Source organism: Oryctolagus cuniculus, chromosome 6 (genome assembly GCF_051225735.1).
Source record: "Oryctolagus cuniculus isolate XC-2025 breed Fujian yellow rabbit chromosome 6, ASM5122573v1, whole genome shotgun sequence".
NCBI classification, from domain to species: domain Eukaryota; kingdom Metazoa; phylum Chordata; class Mammalia; order Lagomorpha; family Leporidae; genus Oryctolagus; species Oryctolagus cuniculus.
In genome coordinates, this window is record NC_142872.1 from 115876847 (window position 1) to 115898616 (window position 21770).

Genomic DNA, 21770 nt, shown 5'->3' on the forward strand with positions numbered 1-21770 from the left:
CATTTCCACAAACAGTGTATTAGCGTACCATTTTCCCCATATCATTGCCAGCATTTGTTATTTTTTAAAGGCTTTAGTTATTTGAAAGGCAGAGTTAAAAAGGCAGAGGCTGAGAGAGAGAGAGAGAAGACGACTTCCACCCTCTGGTTCACTCCCCAGATGGCCGCAATGGCCAAAGCTGTGCTGATCTGAAGCAAGGAGCCAGGAGCTGCTTCTAGGTCTCCCATATAGGTGCAGTGGCCCATGGACTTGGGCCATCTTCTACTGCTTTCCCAGGCTATAGTAAAGAGCTGGATTGGAAGTGGAGTAGCTGGGACTTGAACTGGTGCCCATATAGGATGCTGACACCTCAGGTGGCTACACCACCATGCTGGACCTAAATTTGTTATTTTTTGATTTTTGTATCATAGTCATTCCAGCTGGGGTGAGGTGAAACCTTATTGTGGTTTTTATTTGCATTTCCCTGTTGGCTAGTGATTCTGAGCATCTTCTCATGTGTCTGTTGGTAATTTGTACTCATCCCTTGAAAATTGTTCATATCCTTAGTCCTTTTCTTTACTGGATTGCTTGTTTTGTTGTTGTTGAGTTTCTTGAGCTTCTTATATATACATTGACATTAATCCTTTATCAAATGTGTAGTTTGCAAATATTTTCCTCATTCTGTTGATTGCCTCTGGACTTTGTTGAGTGTTTCCTTAACTGTGCAGAATCTTCTTAGCTTGACATAATCCCATTTGTCCATTTTTGCCTTTATTGCCTGTGCTTCTGAGGTCTTATCCAAGAAGTACTTGCTTCTTTTTCATATATCATTAAAACTGTATAGCAGCCTACCCAGATATTAACGTTTTTGGTAACTAGCTTTGGTGATTGAGTCTGTTGGATTACTTTATACCATGGACCTAGAATTCCTTCCTTATGAACTGCATAAACATTTTGCAATGATTGCTGTAAGTTCTACAGTTACTAAATGAAGACATAGAATACAATAGGTATTGAAGAACAGAATAAGCAAAAATCAAAACATTTATTCATAAAAATGTGCTCTAAATTTAATCCATTCCTGGTTTCCTCCTTCCTCAGTCCTTCTTCTTTCTTTTTCTAAACAACTTTTAGTGAGTGCTTATTTTACATAGATGTTCCAAATGATAAACATTTAGTAACTCACTTAATGCTTTCAATGACCCTCTAAAGTAAGTGCTGTTGTATTCCTAATTATAGATAAGGGTTAAAACTAAGGCATAGAGTTAGTCTTTTTTAAATATATGAGGTGGATATTTTTAATACTTGCTTTACAGATGAGAAGCTATGGTTTTCTAAATATTATTACTATTAGAATTGATGATTTACACTATTAAATTTTTTTTCACTGTGGTTAAATAGAGAATAAAAAAGGAACAGTACTTTTGTTCTTATAAAGGTCACATAGTTTACACTGTATATTTGGACAGTTAGGAAGTCATCATGCTTTTATTATGGCTCAGATTTCTTATAAGTAAAATGTATTTGATGGTAAATGCCTATTCTAATATTTAGTAGCACAAAACATTAGATATGAAAGCTTCATGAAAGATATGAATTGCTTTACAGATATCCACGTGCTTCTTCATCTGTGGGAATGACATATGGTCATTTAGATAATTTAAAGAATTTGGTGGAAATAATTTTAAAGAGCATCAGGGAAATCTGAGTAAGGGATAGAAACAAAATAAGGAAGTTTGAGTCATATGGAGCTTGTGTTGGGGACAGAGGCAGGTTAATCATTGTAGGTTAATCATGTAAAGTGAGGGGGAGTAAAGGGAAGTAATTAGGAAATGTCTATAAAAGGCATTATGATTAGGATGCACATTATTGGAATTATGCCTGAAGTAATCTTACCATTAGTCTGTGAAGGAGGAAGAGAAGAATAAATGTAAATAACTGAATAGAGAAGGAATAAAAAAGAAAAGACCCTTACAGTCAGTGAATATGAAGAAATAGTTTTCAAGGCCAGACACCTTGGAAGCATTTAACAATGTAAAATACTGTTCTTACAATTCAGTTAAATTATCAGAAAACACAAGATTTTATTCATCTTGCTGTTCTCCTGGAGTATATGATGTATGAATTGTAAACATCAAAATAAACTTCAAAATATATTTATATATATTTTATATCCCTCTGCCTCTCTGATAAATACTTTCCATTGTTTCTCCACCATTTCCTATAATAAACACACAGATGTTGTTTTGTTTATGCAGTAAAACTTTGTACAGACCTCTATAAAGAAGGTGACTAGTATGTATTTAACACTCTTTCAGTTATATTCTTTCTTTTTTTAACTTTTATTTAATAAATATAAATTTCCAAAGTATAGCTTTTGGATTACAGTGGCTTTTCCCCCCATAACCTCCCTCCCACCCACAACCATCCCATCTCATTCACATCAAGATTCATTTTCAATTATCTTTATATACAGAAGATCAGTTTAGTATATAATAAGTAAAGATTTCAACAGTTTGCACCCACACTGAAACACAAAGTGTAAAGTTCTGTTTGAGTACTAATTATACTGTTAATTCACATAGTACAACACATTAAGGATAGAGATCCTACATGGGGAGTAAGTGCACAGTGACTCCTGTTGTTGATTTAGCAATTGACACTCTTGTTTATGGCATCCGTAATCACCCTAGGCTCTTGTCATGATCTGCCAAGGCTGTGGAAGCCTTAGGTAGAATAAAAAAATACTGAAAGGGATAAAGTATTAAGTTGTTCATGAACAGTCAGGACAAGGGCTAATGAAGTCACGTTTCTCATAGTGTCCATTTCACTTCAACAGGTTTCCTTTTTGGTGCTCGGTTAGTTGTCACCAATCAGGGAGAACATATGATATTTGTCCCTTTGGGACTGGCTTAATTCACTCAGCATAATGTTTTCCAGATTTCTCCATTTTGTTGCAAATGATCAGATTTCATTTTTTTTTTTTACTATCATTTCTTTATCCAGTCTACTGTTGATGGGCATTTAGGTTGATTCCAGGTCTTAGCTATTGTGAATTGAACTGCAATAAACATTAAGGTGCAGACAGCTTTTTTATTTGCCAATTTAATTTCCTTTGGGTAAATTCCAAGAAGTGGGATGGCTGGGTTGTATGGTAGGGTTATCTTCAGGTTTCTGAGGAATCTCCAGACTGACTTCCATAGTGGCTTTACCAGTGGCATTCCCACCAACAGTGGGTTAGTGTCCCTTTTTCCCCACCTCCTCGCCAGCATCTGTTGTTGGTGGATTTCTGAATGTGAGCCATTCTCACCAGGGTGAGGTGAAACCTCATTGTGGTATTGTATTGCATTTCCCTGATTGCTAGTGATCCTGAACATTGTTTCATGTGTCTGTTGGCCATTTGGATTTCCTCTTTTGAAAACTGTCTATTGAGGTCCTTGGCCTATCTCTTAAGTAGGTTGTTTCTTTTGTTGTGGAGTTTCTTGATTTCTTTGTAGATTCTGGTTATTAATCCTTTATCTATTGCATAATTTGCAAATATTTTTTTCTCATTCTGTTGGTTGCCTCTTCACTTTCCTGACTGTTTTGCAGTACAGAAACTTCTCAGTTTGATGTAATCCCTATTGTTAATTTTGGCTTTGACTGCCTATGCCTCTCGGGTGTTTTCCAAGAAGTCTTTGCCTGTGCCCATATCTTGCAGAGTTTCTCCAATGTTCTCTAATAATTTGATGGTGTTGGGGCGTAGATTTAGATCTTTAATCCATGTTGAATGGAATTTTGTGTAAGGTGTAAGGTAGGGTCTTGCTTCATGCTTCTGCATGTGGAAATCCACACACAATGGTGTGTCAATTTTGTTTATTTTTTCAAAAAAAAAACCAGCTCTTCGTGTGGCTGATCTTTTGTAATTTTTTTTTTTGGATTCAATCCTGTTGATTTCTTCTCTAATTTTAATATTTCTCTTCTCCTACTAGTTTTGGATCTGGTTTGCTGCAGTTTTTCTAGATCCTTGAGATGCATTGATAACTCATTTGTTTGGTGCCTTTCCAATTTCTTGATAAGGTAGCTATTGCTATAAACTTTTCTCTTAACACTGCTTTTGCAATATCCCATAAGTTTTGATATGTTGTGTTGTTATACTCATTTACTTCCAGAAAGTATTTGATTTCTCTTTTGATTTCTTCTATGACCCAGTGTTCATTCAGGAGCATGTTGTTTAGTCTCCATGTGTTTGCATATGCTCTAGGGATTCCTGAGTTGCTAATTTCCAGCTTCATTCCACTGTCCTGAGAAGCTGCTTGGTATGATTTCAGTTCTTTTGAATTTGCTGAGACTTGCTCTATGGCCTAGTATGTGGTCAGTCCTAGAGTAGGTTCCATGTACTGTTGAGAAGAATGTGAATTCTTTTAGTGTAGGGTGAAAAGTTCTGTAGATATCTGTTAGATCCATTTGGGCTATAATGTCAATTAAATCTATTAAATCTGTTGTTTCCTCGTTGATCTTCTTCTTCTTCTTTTTTTTTTTTTTTTGACAGGTAGAGTTAGACAGTAAGAGAAAGAGACAGAGAGAAAGTGTTCCTTCCATTGATTCACCCCCCAAATGTCCGCTATGGCTTGCATGCTGCACCGATCAGAAGCCAGGAGCCAGGTGCTTCCTCCTGGTCTCCCATGCGGTTCTAGGGCCCTAGCACTTGGGCCATCCTCCACTGCCTTCCCGGGCCACAGCAGAGAGCTGGACTGGAAGAGGAGCAACTGGGACAGAATCAGCACCTCAACCATGACTAGAACCTGGAGTGCCGGTGATGCAGGCGGAGGATTAGCCTAGTGAGCCGCGGCACCGGCCATCCTTGTTGATCTTCTGTCCGGTTGATCTGTCTATTGCTGAAAGTATTGAAATCCCCCAATACTATTGTATTGGAGTCTAAGTCTCCCTTTAAGTCACTTAACATATCTTTTAAATACACTGGTGCCCTGTAATTAGGTGCATATGCATTTATAATAGTTACATCTTCCTGTTGAATTGATCCCTTAATCACTACATAGTGCCCCTCTTTGTCTCTCTTAACAATTTTTGTGTTAAAGTTTATTTTGTCTCATATTAAGATGGCTATGCCAGCTCTTTTTTGGTTTCTGTTCGCATGGAATATCTTTTTCGAACATTTTACTCTCAGTCTGCATGCATCTTTGTTGGAAAGATGTGTTTCTTGTAGGCAGCAAATAGTTGGATTTTGTTCCTTAATCCATTCAGCCAGTCTGTGTCTTTTAACTGGAGAGTTGAGGCCATTAACATTCAGTGTGACTATTGATAAGTAGTACCATTGCCTTGCCATTTTCCCAAAGGTATTTCTAATATATGCTTTGAACTTCCTGTGATCTTTTACTGGGAGGTTTTCTTCCTTTATCTTCTTTCGTATTGATGGTCGTGTTTCTGTGTTTCTGTGTGTAACACATCTTTAAGTTTCTTTTGCAGGGCTGGATGAGTGGTGGCAAATTCCTTCAATTTCTGTTTGCTATGAATGTTCTTTATTTCACCTTCATTCACAAATGAGAGCTTTGCAGGATATAATATTCTGGGATGGCAGCTTTTTTCTCTTAGTACCTGGGATATATTTTGCTATTCCTTCCTAGCCTGTAGTGTTTCTGGTGAGAAGTCTGCTGTAAGTCTAATTGGAGATCCTTGGAGTAATCTGACATTTCTCTCTTGTACATTTTAGAATCTTTTCTTTATGTTTCACTGTGGTGAGTGTGATTATAATGTGTCATGGTGAGGATCTCTTTTGATCTTGTTTATTCAAGGTTCTATGCGCTTCATGTACTTGGATGTCTCTATCCTTCTCCAAACCCGGGTAGTTTTGTGCTAGTATCTCACTAAAAAGGCCTTCTAATCCTTTCTCTCTCTCCATGCCTTCAGGAACTCCTAGAACCCGAATGTTGGTTTTTTTAATAGTATCCTGCAGATTCCCAACAATATGTTTTAGATTTCTAATTTCCTCTTCTTTTCTTATTTTGACTGTATACTTTCCTCTGCTCTGTCTTGTAAGTCCTGATATTCTCTCTTCTATCTCACTGATTCTGTTTTTAAGGCTCTCAAATGCGTTTGTCATTTGTTCCATTGAATTCTTCATTTCATTATGATTTCTCTTCAATGTCTCTATTTCATGTTCTACTAAATTTCTCATTTCATTTTGATTCTTCCTTAAGATTTCATTTTCACGAGAGATTTTCTATCCTGTCCAGTATGGATTTCTGTAGTTCAAGAATTTGTTTTTGGTAGCTTCTAAATGTTCTTATCATAAATTTTTTTTTTTTTTTTGACAGGCAGAGTGGACAGTGAGAGAGAGAGACAGAGAGAGAAAGGTCTTCCTTTGCCGCTGGTTCACCCTCCAATGGCCGCCGCTGCAGCCGGCGCACCGCGCTGATCCTGGCAGGAGCCAGGAGCCAGGTGCTTTTCCTGGTCTCCCATGGGGTGCAGGGCCCAAGCACCTGGGCCATCCTCCACTGCACTCCCTGGCCATAGCAGAGAGCTGGCCTGGAAGAGGGGCAACCGGGACAGAATCCGGCGCCCCGACCGGGACTAGAACCCGGTGTGCCGGCGCCGCAAGGTGGAGGATTAGCCTATTGAGCCACGGCGCCGGCTCTTATCATAAATTTTTTAAAATCTGTATCTTGCATTTCTTCTATCTCATCATCTTTGTAATCTTGTATTGGAGTGTCATGTTCATTTGAGGGTGTCATAATGTCTTCCTTGTTCTTATTTCCTTGGTTTCTGCGTTTGTTGCTTGGCATTGTGGAGATATTCTTGGATTTCTTCCTTGTTTTTTTTTTTTCCTCATTGTGGTGGCTTTTCTCGTTATGCTATGACTCTAGATTAAGTGTTCTGTCTGCTTTTAGTGAATCTCTAGAGGCTTGTGGTGGGTGTGGCCAGAGAGCTCTGTTCAGTTCTTCAGGGTTAAGGGTGTGCCAAAGGTGACACACCCAGGTTAGGCGTGGTAAATCTTCTCTCTCTCTCTCTCTCTCTCTCTTTTTTTTTTTTTATTTAGAAGTGAAGTAATTCTGCTCAGCTGAGCCCTTCTCCTTAATGGCAATCAGTGCTTAAACGCTAGCCCCAGTGGGTATAATATTTGTCTACTCCATCCCAAGGACCACACAAAGGATCTGTGCAGTCCTCAGAGTAAGCTCAGATTCCTCTGCGATGTCTCCCACCAGGTTGCCAAAGTTAGCGAGTTTGTGGCATCTCTCACAGAGCGTACTCAAGTCTCAGCCATAATGTGCGTTCTCTCACACACCCTCAGTTTTTGCTTTTTTTTTTTTTTTTTTTTTTACAGTCCCAGTCCATAAGCTCCACACATTCACTATGTCTTAACCTCCTGTTATTTCTCCCCACCAGAGTCAGGTTTTTCTGCATGACTGGGGGCGGGCACAGCCCTGAGCTGGCTCAGCTGTTACATATGTCCAAAATGGCACCTGCTGTATTCTTTTCCCCACCTTTGTAAGGTGAGTGGAGAGAGAGAATCGTGTCCGTACTGGTCCCTTTTATTTATTTATTTTTCTCTCCTCTAGTTAGCCTGGTGAACTTTCCCCCATGGGGCTTCAAGCCTCGTTCCCTCTAGGCACTTCCTACCACTTTTCCACCAGTGTCTTGGGCTACTGTGGTTTCGCCTCACCTCCCTTTCCAGCTCTGGTGCATAGTCTCAGCGGCTGGGGTCCCGAGCTGTGGGCGCCCTTGACCTCCACGTAGGTCCACCGTGTCTCACTAGTTCTGGAAGAGTTTCCTCTGCACTTTTTCCCCTAACTCTTCCCTTAGACTACAGTATCTCCAGTTTTATTATACTATCTTTTCCCAAACTATCAGTGCACTCCCTCCTTAATCTGCCATCTTGGAGCACCCAGTTATGTTTTTTCACTATATTGTTTGAGGAAAAAGAAAATGTTCAGACATTGGCCATGATCAGCTGGAGCAGAGGCAAATGCAGCTTGATCCAGAAGCAGGAAGAATAGGCCTTCCTTATTAGACCACAGTGCAAGTACTAGGTATACACTGTGTAACTTTAAATTATTTAAGAACCATATGGGTGCATTTCCTTATATTATGTCCACGGTTTTTTAGAACAGTGGCTGCATTTAAAGAATATTAGAATACACAGTTTTCCCTTTGAGCAGCTTTGTTGAGATATAACTCACATACCATACAATTCGTCCATTTAAGTGTACAGTCCAGTCATTAGTCTATTCACAGCATTGTGCAGCCATCAGTGCAATTGATTTAAGAACATTTTCTTCCCTCCAAAAAGGAAACCTCTTACTCAGTAGCAGTCACCCTCCAGATCACCTTCCCCCATAAAATACATTTATGGTAATATTTTGAAATTTATCATTGGCAGCAGTAACATCCTTTTTTTTTTTTTTTTTTTTTTTTTTTTTGACAGGCAGAGTGGACAGTGAGAGAGAGAGAGACAGAGAGAAAGGTCTTCCTTTTGCCATTGGTTCACCCTCCAATGGCCGCCGTGGCCGGCGCACCGTGCTGATCCGAAGGCAGAAGCCAGGTGCTTTTCCTAGTCTCCCATGGGGTGCAGGGCCCAAGGTCTTGGGCCATCCTTCACTGCACTGCCGGGCCACAGCAGACAGCAGGCCTGGAAGAGGGGCAACTGGGACAGAAACCGGTGCCCCGACCGGGACTAGAACCCGGTGTGCCGGTGCCGCAGGTGGAGGATTAGCCTATTGAGCTGCATCCTTTTAAAATTAATTTTTCCTAGCATTATCTTACCAGGTTGGATTTTAACCGCACTTATTAAAATTTTTCGGAGCAACTATGTACCTTCATTTGTTGTTTTGTGAAGGTAATGTAAAGGAAGGAAATTTGGGGATTTTTGAAGGGAAATCCTTTTTCTTTTTGATGTAATTAGAAATTTCTTGGAGAGGCAGTCTTGCATAGTGGTTGAGATTGTAGGTTCCATAGCCAAACTCACTAGTCGCATGCTGGTTGTACTGTTACCTGTCCTGTGAGCAAGGGCAAATTTCCTCTCTGTGTCTTAATGTCTTCTGTAAAATGGTGATAATAAGAGAGCTCCCTTCCTAGGGTTGTTGCAGTGATGCATGAGCAGTTTTGTGAAGGGTTAAGAAGAGTCACTCGCCAGGACTAGTGGTCAGTAAGGGTGAGCTAATGAATATGCTAATTACTTCCACAGTAAGTATATTTTTTACCACCTCTTTTATGAGGGGACTATCAAGTATATGAATTTTGTTTTATAAGGGGACTATTAAGTCTCTGAAATTTGATGACCCATAATTAAAATGGATTAGAAAAACAGAGCCCTGATACAAATTACTATAATTATACTTCTAGTTTGCAACCTATGTGAGGGATGTATTTATAGTAAATATTTAAATATGTTTATATTGCATTAGTCAGCTTTTTCTTTACTACAACAAATTGCTTGAGAAAAGCTATGTATGAAGGAAAGTGGTTTATTTTGGTTTATGATTCAAGTCCAGGGTCAGGTAGCCTCATTTCTTTGGCCTCAGCTGTGTGAAGTGGATACCATTGGTGGTTGGAGCAAGTGTAGAAGAATCACATAGCAAGCCAGGAAGCAGAGAAAGTAGCTGGACCAATCCTATCATGATGACTGTCATTTGAAGGCATACCTTCAATAACTTAAATTGATCAGATCAAGTTCTGCCCTCTTAGTACTTATGGCTTTGTATTTTAAAGTCCTGTGTACATTTGGGAGCCAAATCGTGTTAAAAACCATAGGATATATTAATACTTTAATTAGTAGGTAATACCCTTTTACAAAATGTTTGTTTTAACCATTTAAAAAATTATATGGTCCTCCTTTGAATAATATTTAGAGCATTGATGGCTTTTAGGTTTTAATCTGGTCTCTTACTGAAAAATGACCAACACAGGTTTCCTTTATACCATCATCACAAAGGTAGGGAAGTTCCTCTTCTTCCCATTATTGTCAGTAAGGTTAATTGTCATCAAAGCTGTAAACAATGGCTCAAGTGTGCGTTTTAAGAATTACGAGAAGTTTGATGTTTCTCCTATGTGACATATAATTCCTGGAGAGTCAGGAGCTGAGGCTAAGGGACTTGGCCTTTATTTTCTGTAGATGAGTAAAATTAAATTGAAGGCTCTTAAAAAGAGATATATTCCAGTGGATATTGGAACATGAATAATGACTCAGGGGAGGACCCGATGAAAAGAAGTAGTAAAGATAAAGGAGAAAGAGAGAATCACTGAAGGAATGGTTGAGTCTCAGGTGCTGTGATTCCGAAAGGGGCTTACTCCGGATATTGAAAGGGCTGATGAGTTATGTTGAGGCCCCAGGAAAAGATCTCTAGATGCATTTTTCCAATGGGATTCAACCACAGTTTACAACAGTGTTAAATTGTAACACTGGAGAAGCAATTGTGGTATTGATGGGTTGCAAGATGGAAGTCTTAAGAGAATATAGAATTTAGCGATTAGTTATGTTAGATTATGTTGTTAAATAGGAAAATTAGAAAAGGAGGTTATTATAAGCCTAAAGAAGATAGGTGATAAAACATCAAGATTTTTAAAAATGAAGTCTAAAAGAGCATAAATGGTTTGAGAATGGGAGAGAACTGGAAAGACAGAGCCCAGAGAGTGAGGCAGTGTACTCAGTGGTTTGGAATGCTGACAGAGATTAGGTTGTGGCTAAATTGGAGGATCAGACCAGGGCACAGTGGATGGGGAAATTATGGAACTACAAGGTAAATTTATGATCTCATCCACCTTAATTTTGAAATCTACCAGAAAGATGGAAGAAGTTGAGTTGGAGTTATTGATATAGGTGTATTTGTAGATTTAATGGCAGGAGTGAGGTTTAAATGAAATTATCAGAATTGCTAGATAACATCATTTGCAGTTACAGATGGTTAAAAAGCTGGATATTGTTAGTTTTCACATGGAAATTTAGAGCCAGTGTTGTGGCGTAATGCATAAAACCACTGCCCTGAAGTGCCAGCATCACTGGTTGGTGATTTATGTCCCAGCTACTCCACTTCCAGTCCAACTCCCTGCTAATGTCTTGGGAGAGCAATGGACTTCTGTCTCCCCCATAGCAGATCCAGAGGAGGTTCCTGGCTCCTGGCTTTGAACTTACACAGTCCCAGCTGTTGTAACCATTTGGGGAGTGAACCCATGGATGGAAGATATTTCTCTCTCTCTCTCTCTCTGTAACTCTGCCTTTCAAATCTTTCTTTCTCTCTAACTTTGACTTTCAAATAAATAAATATTAAAAGATGGAACTTTTTGCATGAGGATAGAAGAGTAATGAGTAGAACAGCAACAGTTATGTAACAGTTAATCCCTAGAAGCTAACATTTGTGGATTTCTTATTTTCTGATATTATAGGTGATCTATGGCTCAGAGAGAGTTGTGATTTGCCCAAGGTCACACAGTTATACAGCTAGTAATAGAATTATTTATAATCTATAATCCAGGAATTATATGTCACATATAAGGAAAATTGAGCTTCCTGTAATTCTTAAACACACTTGAGCCACTGTTTGCAGCTTTCCTGACAGTTAGCTTTATTGACAATCATGATATCTGAGTCCATATATGAAGAATATTCAAAAAGTTTATGGAAAATGCCTGTTATGGGAAAGATATAGTATGAGAATCAACAGTAAAACTTTTTCTCAGAGATTTATTTTGTTTTAGTGTGTTAAGTGAAGGATATTATGTCTCAAAAGTTTTAGTTATGCCTAAGTGTCCAACTCCATTACTTATTTTTTTAGGTACTTCCTTAATTAATGTTTTTTTGTTTGTTTGTTTGTTTTTGACAGGCAGAGTGGACAGTGAGAGAGAGAGAGACAGAGAGAAAGGTCTTCCTTTTGCCGTTGGTTCACCCTCCAATGGCTGCCACGGCCAGCGCGCTGTGGCTGGCGCGCCGTGCTGATCCAAAGGCAGGAGCCAGGTGCTTCTCCTGGTATCCCATGGGGTGCAGGGCCCAAGCTCTTGGGCCATCCTCCACTGCACTCCCGGGCCATAGCAGAGAGCTGGCCTGGAAGAGGGGAACCGGGACAGAATCTGGCACCCCGACCGGGACTAGAACCTGGTGTGCCAGCACCACCAGGTGGAGGATTAGCCTAGTGAGCCACGGCGCTGACCCTTAATTAATGTTAAAACTCGTTCTCAAGGACTTATTTTCTTTTAATGTATTACATGGAGGTCTTTGTCTCATAAGTTATAGTTATGTCTAAGTGCTTGAAAAAGATTTATCATTCTTGTGTACTTCTTTACAGTTAATTAAGTTTAAAAAAAAAAGAAGTGAAATTAACTTCAAGATGCAATGACTTTGTATAGCCCTTGTCTCAACTGTTTAGGAACAGTTTTTTTTTGTGTGTGTGTGTTTTTTTGTTTGTTGAACTCTTTACATAGTATAGAGTTGGCTTTCTATGTATTAAATTAATTGAAAATGGATCTTAGTGGAGAATGGGACTGAGAATGGGAGAAGGAGGGGGAGGTGGGTTGGGAGGGCAGGTGTGGTGGGAAGAATCAATATATTCCTAAAGTTGTACTTAGGAGATGCATGAAGTTTGTATTCCTTAAATGAAAGGTTTCTTTGGCAATAAATAAGTAAGTAAGTAAAAAATTTTACTTTAGTTATTTCTTCCAGCCATGGTTTACAGTGAGAGAATACAAAAAGAACAATAAAGGATAATGAAGAATAAAAGCATATTGGGCCAAGCCTGGGAAGATCAGCTTCCAGAATCCTCCTGTAGTGGAGCTGTGCAGGGTGTGTTTAGCAACTCAGTCTGCAAAGTTGCCTGTATAGGAAACCTTGTTTGAGCCAAAGGGTCTAGAGTTTGTTTCCTCTCCCTCTCTCCCTCTCTCCCTCTCTCCCTCTCTCCCTCTCTCCCTCTCCCTCTCTCCCTCTCTCCCTCCCGCCTTCCCTCCTCTCTGTTTTTGTTGTTAAAGATTTATTAATTTTATTGGTTTGCAAGGCAGACTGACAGAAAGGGAGAGAGGAAGAGGAAGGCTGGGAGGGAGATAGAGATAGAGAGAGAGAGAGAGAGATTGAGATTGACATCTGCTGGTTTAAGTGGCCACAATAGCTAGGACTGGCCAGAAGTCTAGAACTCCATTCTGGTTTCCCATGTGAGTGGAAGGGACCCAAGTGCATGGGCCATCATCTGCTGCTTTCCCAGGTGCATTATCAAGGAAGTTGTATGCAAGACAAGGGCAACTGGGCCTGTAACTATTGCTCCAGTATTGGATGCCAGTGTCACAGGTGTTGACTTAACCTGCTGCACCATATTGCTAGCCCTCTCTCTTTGTAATGGGTGCATAAGAATTGTTTGTGTTTATGGGGTATAATGTGATAATTTGATTCATGTATACATCTATAATAACTAATTCTGGATAATTAATATATTTTTTGCTAGGTAGCTTTAAAACTCTCTTTTCTAGTTATTTTGAGATATATAATAAATTGTCTTAAACTATAGTCACCCTAATGTGCTATAGAACACTAGAATTTATTCTTGCAATCTAATCATATTTGGTACCTCCCTCTGTCTAGTCTTGCTTCCTAATATCTTGTGACCATTATACTATTCTCTACTTGTACAAGATCAACTTCTTTAGCCTTCACAAATAAGTGAAAACAAGCTGTATTTGTCTTTCTATGTGACATGTCCTTCAAGTCCATCCATGTTGCCATGGGTGACAGGAGTTCTTTTTTTTTTTTCCCCCTTTGGCTGAACAATATTACATTGTTTCCTTTATCCATTCATTGATTGATGGACATCCCAGTTGATTCCATGTCTTATCTATTGTGGCTAGTGCTGCATTGAACATGGGAGTGCAGGTAATTCTTTGCCATACTGATTTCATTGCCTTTGAATATATTTGTATGCCCTTAGGGTCGCTGTGTCATCTGATGGTTCTCTTTTTAGTTTTTGAAAAAAATATTTATACTGATTTCCACAATGCTTGTACTAATTTACATCCCCAGTATATAAGAATTCCCCTTTTTCCACTTCTTTGCCAACATTTGTAAATTTTTGTCTTTTTGACAGTAGCTGTTTTAACTGCATGAGATCTCATTATGGTTTTGATTTTTGTCTCCCTGATGATTAGTGAGTGATGTTAAGCTATTTTTCATATACTTGTTGGCCATTTATTTATCTTCTTTTAAATATATATATATATATATTCAGGTTACTTAACCTTTTTAAATCAGGTTATCATTATTGTTGTTGTTGAATTGAGTTTCTTGTATGTTTTGGATATTAATCTCTTGCCAGGTGAATAGTTTGCAGTGGTTTCTCCCTTTATTCTCTGGTTGTCTTTTCAAACTGTTAATTCTTTCCTTTGCTGTAGGTAGCGTCTTAGTTTTATATAATCTCATTTGTGTATTATTGCTTTTCTTGTTTGTGCTCTTGTGATCTTCTCCAAAATAACTGCCTAAACCAAGTATGACGTATTTCCCCTGTGTTTTCTTCCAGTTGTTTCATATTTCAGTTCTCACAATTAAGTCTTCTATTTTGAGTTGATTTCATATATGGTGACAGATAGGGGTTTAATTTAAATCTTTTGCATATGAATGTACAGTTTTCCCAGCACTATTTATTGAAGAGATTGTCCTTTCACCAATGTATGTTTTTGGAACCTTCGTCAAAAATCAGTTGGTTATAAGTATATGGATTTATTTTTGGGTTCTCTAGTTCTGTGTTAATTGGTTTATGTATTGGTTTTTATAGCCTATTTATTTCAATTATTGCTCCTTTTCTCCATCTTGTTGACCTCACTAAATAATATAGAAGCATTTCAGTTGACTGCACTGGGCTTTAGAATGTGCCATTTAAAATCTTCTCCCATTCTAATCGAAATAATTGGCCTTCCTAGAAAAAGAAAAATATATCTGACTAATCCTGGGAATCTGGGAATTCTTTACTTTGAACTTTCAGCACCGCTGTTCATTTCTTGAAGGGCAACTGCTCATTGTTTCACTGTGTAGCATTTATTTTATTGCACAGGGCAGTTATAAATTTTTACTTCCTGTTGCATTTAGTAAAATTTAAAAGCAATAGTATTTTATTGTCAACAGTGGACTCTGAATTTTCTAGGTTTAGAAAACCTGAAGAAAGGAAGAGTACAGTAACATTCATTTTTGGCATCTAAATTATATTATAATGGCTTAACTCCTTCTCTCTCACCCTTAACAAACCTATCTGTTAAGTCTTAATTGGAAGATAGTGCACTTTCTATTGAAGCATTTGTTTTTTGTAAGTAATTCACTTTTAAAGTAGTTTTTGTACTTTTGCAGTATACTTGGCATCTGTTGTTAGTATACTGCAGTAGAGCCCACTAATGTGGGATGTTCTACATCCCTCCTTTTTTTACAGAGTAATATTTTAGAACCCAAGTAATTTTCAGATGTCTGAGAGGCTAAGTTTGATATAGAAAAGTAGTTACCAGAATGACTAACATAATCATTCTTATTTCTCATATCCTCAAAATGGTACTCCAGCCCCCTCCTCCACCCCCATGTTCTCCAGGATGTGCTGAATTTTATTTCTACTCTGGAAAATGCTGAGGGAAAGAGAAACTAAATATGTGAAGGAGAGAAAAAACTTATCTGAATGATCTTCAAACTACTTTCTTTCAAATTTAAATTTCTTAAAGTATATTTTATAAAAATATATAAATGAATGTTGATGCTTTTCAGGATATTAAAAGAGTATGCTCTTAGCCAATGTTGTGATTAAATAATTAGAAAATCACTGATTTCTGAGGAGCTAAGGATTACTCTTTAAAGCTTTCATTTTCATTGTGAACCTACTATATCCCACGTACTGTTGATTACTGTATGTGCTGTGTTGCTTTTATATATTTTTTTAGTGCTGCTTTTTTATATCCACTGGTTCACTCCACAAAAGCCTGCAACAGCCAGGATCAGGCCAGGATGCCTGAAACTCATTCTGAGTTTTCTGTTTAAGTGGCAGGGACTTAAGTACTTGAGTTGTCATCTTCCACCTCCCATTGTGTGCCTTAGCAGGAAGCCAGATAAGAGGCAGAGGTGTCTGAACTTCACTTTTTTTTTTTGTTTTCTCAAAACTTTATTTTTTTCCTCAAAGAAACCTTTTATTTAAGGAATACAAACTTCATGTATTTCATAAGTACAGCTTTAAGTATAGCTTCCCACTATACCTGCCCTCTCACCCATACTCCTACCCCTTCTCCTCCTACCTCTCCCATTCCCAGTCCCGTTTCAGAGAGCACTTTGGTATGGGATGTAGGCATCATAAAAGACATCTTAAATGTTATGTAAAATGACTACCAAATACAATAATTTTAAACAGGAATCCAGAAAACAAGGAAAAATGTCATATTTATGACATAATTAACATTTCTGATACTGATACTCTGAGTTTCTATATAATATAGTTTTTATTTAGCTAAAGGAACTTGCATTAACATTTATTACAGTGCAAGTCTGGTGGTAGAAGATTCTTTAATCTTTTGTTTATCAGAAAATATCATCTCTTTTTTGCAGATTTTAAAATTATTTTTATTTTTAACTTTTGGTGGGGGGAGAGGTCCCACCTGCTGGTTCACTCTAAAAGCCTGCCATTGCTGAGGCTCGGCTGGACTGTTCTGGGAGCTGGGAACTCATTCCAAGTCTGTCGTGTGGGTGAAGGGAACCCAAGTATTTGAGCCATCATTGCTGCCTACCAGGGTCTGCATTGGCAGGAAGCTGGACTTAGGAGCTGGATCCAGGAACTGGACTCAGATTTCCAGTGTGGCGCATCGGCATCTCAACTAGCAGGCTAAACACCCATGCCCTATTTCATTGAAGGATACTTTTGCTGAGTATGGAATGCAAAGTGGACAGATTTTTCTTTCAGCACCTTAAAGGTACCACCATCCCTTTGCCTTTTAGCTTACCTGCTTTCTGAGGAGAAATCAGTGAAATTTTTATCTGTTACTATATTTATAGTGTTATTTTTCCTCTAGCTATTAGTAATATTTTATCACTTTTTTTTAAAAAAAGATTTATTTATTTATTTGAAAAGCAGAGTTACAGAGAGCAGAGGCAGAGAGAGAGAGAGAGAGAGAGAGAGAATCTTCCATCTATTGGTTCACTCCCCAAATGGCTGCAACGGCTGGAGCTGGGATGATCTGAAGCCAGGAGCCAGGAGCTTCCTTCAGGTCTCCCATGTGGGTGCAGGGGCCCAAGGGCTTGCACCATCCTCTGCTGCTTTCCCAGGTGCATCAGCAGGGAGCTAGATTGGAAATGGAGTAGCTGGGACTTGAACCAGTGCCCACATGGGATGCTGGCACTGCAGGCAATGGCTTTACTATATGCCTCCCCCAGCCCTAGCCTGTTTATACTAGTTGTGATTTGTTAAGTTACTGTTCACCAAATTTGGAATTTTTTGTCTTTATTTCTCTAAGTACTTCTTCCTTTTGTGATTCCTGTTATATGTGTGTTAGCACACTAGATATTATTCCACAGATCACTGATGATCTGTTCTCCTTTTTCCCTCAACTTATTTCCTCCTCTGTTCCTCATTTTGGATAGTTACTTCTGGGTCTTCTGGTTCCTGGATCTTTTCTTCTGCAGCAAAGTGCATTAATTTTTCATGTCAGATATTGTATTTTTCTGTTTCAGAAGTGTTATTTCTATTTTTGTATTTTTTCATTTTTATTATTTATTTTTTCCTTGAACTCCTTAACATTTTTATAATAGCATTTTAAAGGTCTACATCTGCTATTTCTATCTCTTGTCCATTCTGGGACTCTTCCTATTCACTGATTTTTCTCCTGGTTATGTCTCTATGTCTTTTATGTGTAATAATTTTTGATTACATACCATGTATTTTATATTTTTGTGTGTAAGTTATAAGTGTGTTTTAAATATTCCTTTGATGTGTGATGAGTTCTTTTTTGGCAAGCAGCTAAGTTACTTGTAGATTAGCCCGATCATTTCAAGGTTCATTTTAAAGCTTTGTTTGAGCAAGTGTACAGAAGACTTTATTTTGGGGATAATGCAATCTTCTTCTAAGGCCATGGTCTTTCTGAGCTCTCTGCAGAAAGCCATGGGGGTTCAGTGAAGCTACTTAGAATTTACAAGTATCCCAGCCTTATGTGAGCTCTGGGAATTGTTAGCCTTATAGCTCCCTGGCAGTAGTTCTTTATCTGGCCTCATAGAATCTTTCCCTAAATATATACAGGTTAGTATTTGGCCAAAGATCCAAGGAGACTTTTTGCAGATTTATGGAGCTCTGTCCTGCATGTGTTCCTCCTTTGGGAGCTCCTAGTCACAAATTTCATTTTCCTCAGCCTTCCCAAACTCTGATCTCCATTTCTTTAACTTAATGCAAATGTACTTTTCTGTTTGGATTACGCCTCCTTATGCTACAGCCTGTGTAATTTTTTAGGCAAAAATCTGGGGGTGATCTTGGGACTCATTTCATTCATTTTCCTTCTCTCAGGAATCATTGTCCTTGCCAGCCTGATGTACACATGTGAAAGTACAGTTTGCTTGATGTTTACAGCACAAGAGTGAGCCTATCATGGCTGGAGGCGGACAACTCTGCTAATTTTGATTATGATTTGTTCACACATAAGTGGTCTTTAGTTCATAGGAATCCTGTTTAGCTGATAACATAGGGTCTTACAGGGAATGCCTCTGAGATTTGGGTCTTTTGTTGATTCACCAGGAATAGAATTCCAGGTAAGCACAGACTAGGCCATCTGAAGGGACAGCAAGATTAGTAGCAGGACCTAGCAATTGTCTTTGATTACTCTCTTACTAAGTTAGGGTTAGTGAATTTTCTTTGAAAAGCTCAGTTTTTGTTACACCCTCTTGAATGAGATCCTCTTCTAAATTGCGTTTTCCTCATGTGAATTGATATAGCTTTATTGTTAATCAACTGTGTCCTTTTAAACTTCAGGAGCAGCGTTTCTTGCTATCACAACTATCTATGCGGAGACTGGATCAGGTTTTGTGGTACCAAGTGCTTCTTCCAAAGCAGGCGTGGAAGCCATGCACAAGTGAGTACTCCTTAGTTAATCCTGCTGCTGAACGTAAATAATGTACTCTGCTAACTCATGAAACTAATTTCTTGCTTTCTGATCTCCCTTTGGAGAAAAGTAAAACAGAGGGTACTTTGAATTCACCAAAGGCAGGCATTCTATCTCTTGAGTGAGCCCTATTTGTCAGTCTCAGTACTGTCCAAAGAACTTTTCTGTAGTGAAAGGGATGTTCTGCAATCACCCTAACGCACGGCCATATGTAGCTGTTGGACCCATGAAATATAGCCACTCTTACTGTAAAGCTTAACTTAAAAATTTTAAATTAGGGAGCAGGTGTTTAGCCTAGTGGTTAAAACACCTGTGTGCCACTTTGTAGTAACGGGGTTCAATTTCCAGCTCTGATACTTCCTTGTCCCTGCAGATGAGGACCTGGAAGGCAGTAATGATGGATGACTCAAGTAGGTTCCGGCCACCCATGTGGAAGACATGGATTGTGCTTGGGCTCCTGGCTCCGCCCTAACCCAGACTATTCTGGGCATTTTGGGAGTGAACCAGTGGATGAGATCGATCTCTCTCTGTGTCCCCCTCTCTCTCTGCTTCTACAATAAATAAAAAGTTAAAAAAAAATTAAATAGCCAATATTTTAGCCGTGTGCTCAGCATTTTAACATGCACCACTAACCATGAGAGGTGAATTCCTTATCATGTCACAGTAGTTCCTCAATATAAGTTAGCTCAGTGGGAGCTGATAGATCATGTTAGCAGTGGAATGAAATTTTTAAAAAATATTTTTTAAAAGATTTATTTATTTATTTGAAAGGCAGTGTGCCTAGAGAAAGAGCGGTCTTCTATCTGCTGGTTCACTCCCCAGATGAACTGGTCAAGGCTGGGCCAGGCCAAAGTCGGGAGCCAAGAGCTTCTTCCAGTCTCCTAAGTAGGTTCAGGGGCCCAAACACTCAGGCCATCCTCTGCTGCCTTAGTGGAATGAATTTATCTGGCACATCCCTAAGATTAGGATGGCTTTTCCCTAGGTTCATTTGTTTCATAGGTTGCTCAGTTTTTCCCAGCGTAATGTAGGTTCTGCTCAGTTTAGAAATCCTGTTAAGACATGAAGTTACTACTTCTCTAGCAGCTTGGAGTCAGTGCACTACAAGTACGTACCCACGGTATGGTCATGAACTTCGTTGAAAGCATTCTCGAGGGTGAGACATTGTGGTGCAGTGGGTTAAATAACTGCTTGACATGCAAGCTCTGACTCTTTCACTTCTGATCCAGCTTCTTGCTGACTCCTGTGCTGGGAGGCAGCAGATTATTGTCCAAGTACTTGGGTTCCTGCCACTCACATAGGTAACCAAGATGGAGTTCCATGCTCCTGGCATTGGCCTGGCCCACCCTGGCTGCTGTGGGCATTTGGAGAATAAACCAACAGATGGAAGATTTCTCTGTCTCTTCCTCTGTCTCCTTCTCCCCCTCCCTCTCCTTTTTCCTCTCCTCCTACATCTCTTTCTCTCCTATCCTTCCTCTCTCTGTTTCTCCCACTATCCCTGTTATTCTGCCTTCCAAATAAATGAATGAATGAATGTCTGTTTTTAAAAAAGCATAACTTGGAGGTGATTTGCCTGAAAAAGGTATAGTCAATCTGTTTTTCTCAAATATACCCATGGATTAGGTGAGAATAAGGCTGGCATTGGATCATATGTTGCATATCCTGTAGAGTTGGTTTTACTGAATTGGCCTTTGAAGTGATACTGTCAGACTCTATTAATAGATATCTGTGCTTCCATATAACATACTCAATTTCATCTGTTGCAAGGATACAATGTCTTAAGGACACTATTACATTATCACATTTTCCTTTTATCAGTCTTCCAGAAGAAATCATTTTTTCTGTTAGAAAAAATTATGCTTTTCCTGAGTAATTAGCTTGCTTTTTCCATATGAACACTGTGAATTGTGTAACCTATTATGCTTAACTTTTTTTTTTGCATAGGACCATGAAAAGGCTAGATAGAAATTTGTGACCTGCTTCTGGCAGTAACATGGAATTTAAAAATCCATTTATATATTAGCTTCCTTCTTTGCTCTTGTATGTTTCCTTATTCTTCACTCCTTCCTTCCCACTCCCTCTCCATGCCTTCCTTCCTTCCTTCTTCATTTGTATTATTTGTATTCTTCAAGATACCTTAAAGCATTTTTAAAAACTAGATTAAGAATGTATGAGGCTACTTCAAGAAATTTGTATAAAATGGATGAGTTTATTTTGGTGCAAAATTTTTTGGAAAGCCATATATATATATATTTAAATAAAACAGATCATAGAAAAAACTATGGGCCGGCACCGTGGCTCACTAGGCTAATCCTCCACCTAGCGGCGCTGGCACACCGGATTCTAGTCCCGGTTGCCCCTCTTCCAGGCCAGCTCTTTGCTGTGGCCAGGGAGTGCAGTGGAAGATGGCCCAAGTGCTTGGGCCCTGCACCCCACGGGAGACCAGGATAAGTACCTGGCTCCTGCCTCGGATCAGCGCGGTGCGCCGGCCACAGCGCATCGGCCGCGGTGGCCATTGGAGGGTGAACCAACAGCAAAAGAAGACCTTTCTCTCTGTCTCTCTCTCTCTCACTGTCCACTCTGCCTGTCAAAAATTAAAAAAAAAAAAAAAACTGTGTATGCTGACAGCCTTGCTTACGTGGGATAAATACCACTTGCTTGTACTACATAAAATTGTTGGATTTTACCTATTATTTAAAAAAAAGAGAGATTTCTAAAGGCAACCCAGA

At 39.0% G+C, this 21770-nt stretch overlaps 1 protein-coding gene across 7 annotated transcripts in view; it reads left to right on the forward strand.

Moving 5' to 3' along the window:
* The window catches only part of DECR1 (2,4-dienoyl-CoA reductase 1), a 51175-nt gene that overhangs the window by 22632 nt on the left and 6773 nt on the right, over positions 1-21770 (forward strand). For 6 of the 7 annotated variants that reach the window (XM_070075850.2, XM_089335502.1, XM_051844622.3 and 3 more), the window contains one exon: positions 18915-19014. In XM_070075850.2, the coding sequence (XP_069931951.2) occupies positions 18915-19014 (100 nt within the window). Of the gene's footprint in view, positions 1-18914; positions 19015-19417; positions 19624-21770 lie in introns of those variants that run through there. The other variant, XM_089335505.1, reaches the window with a different exon arrangement.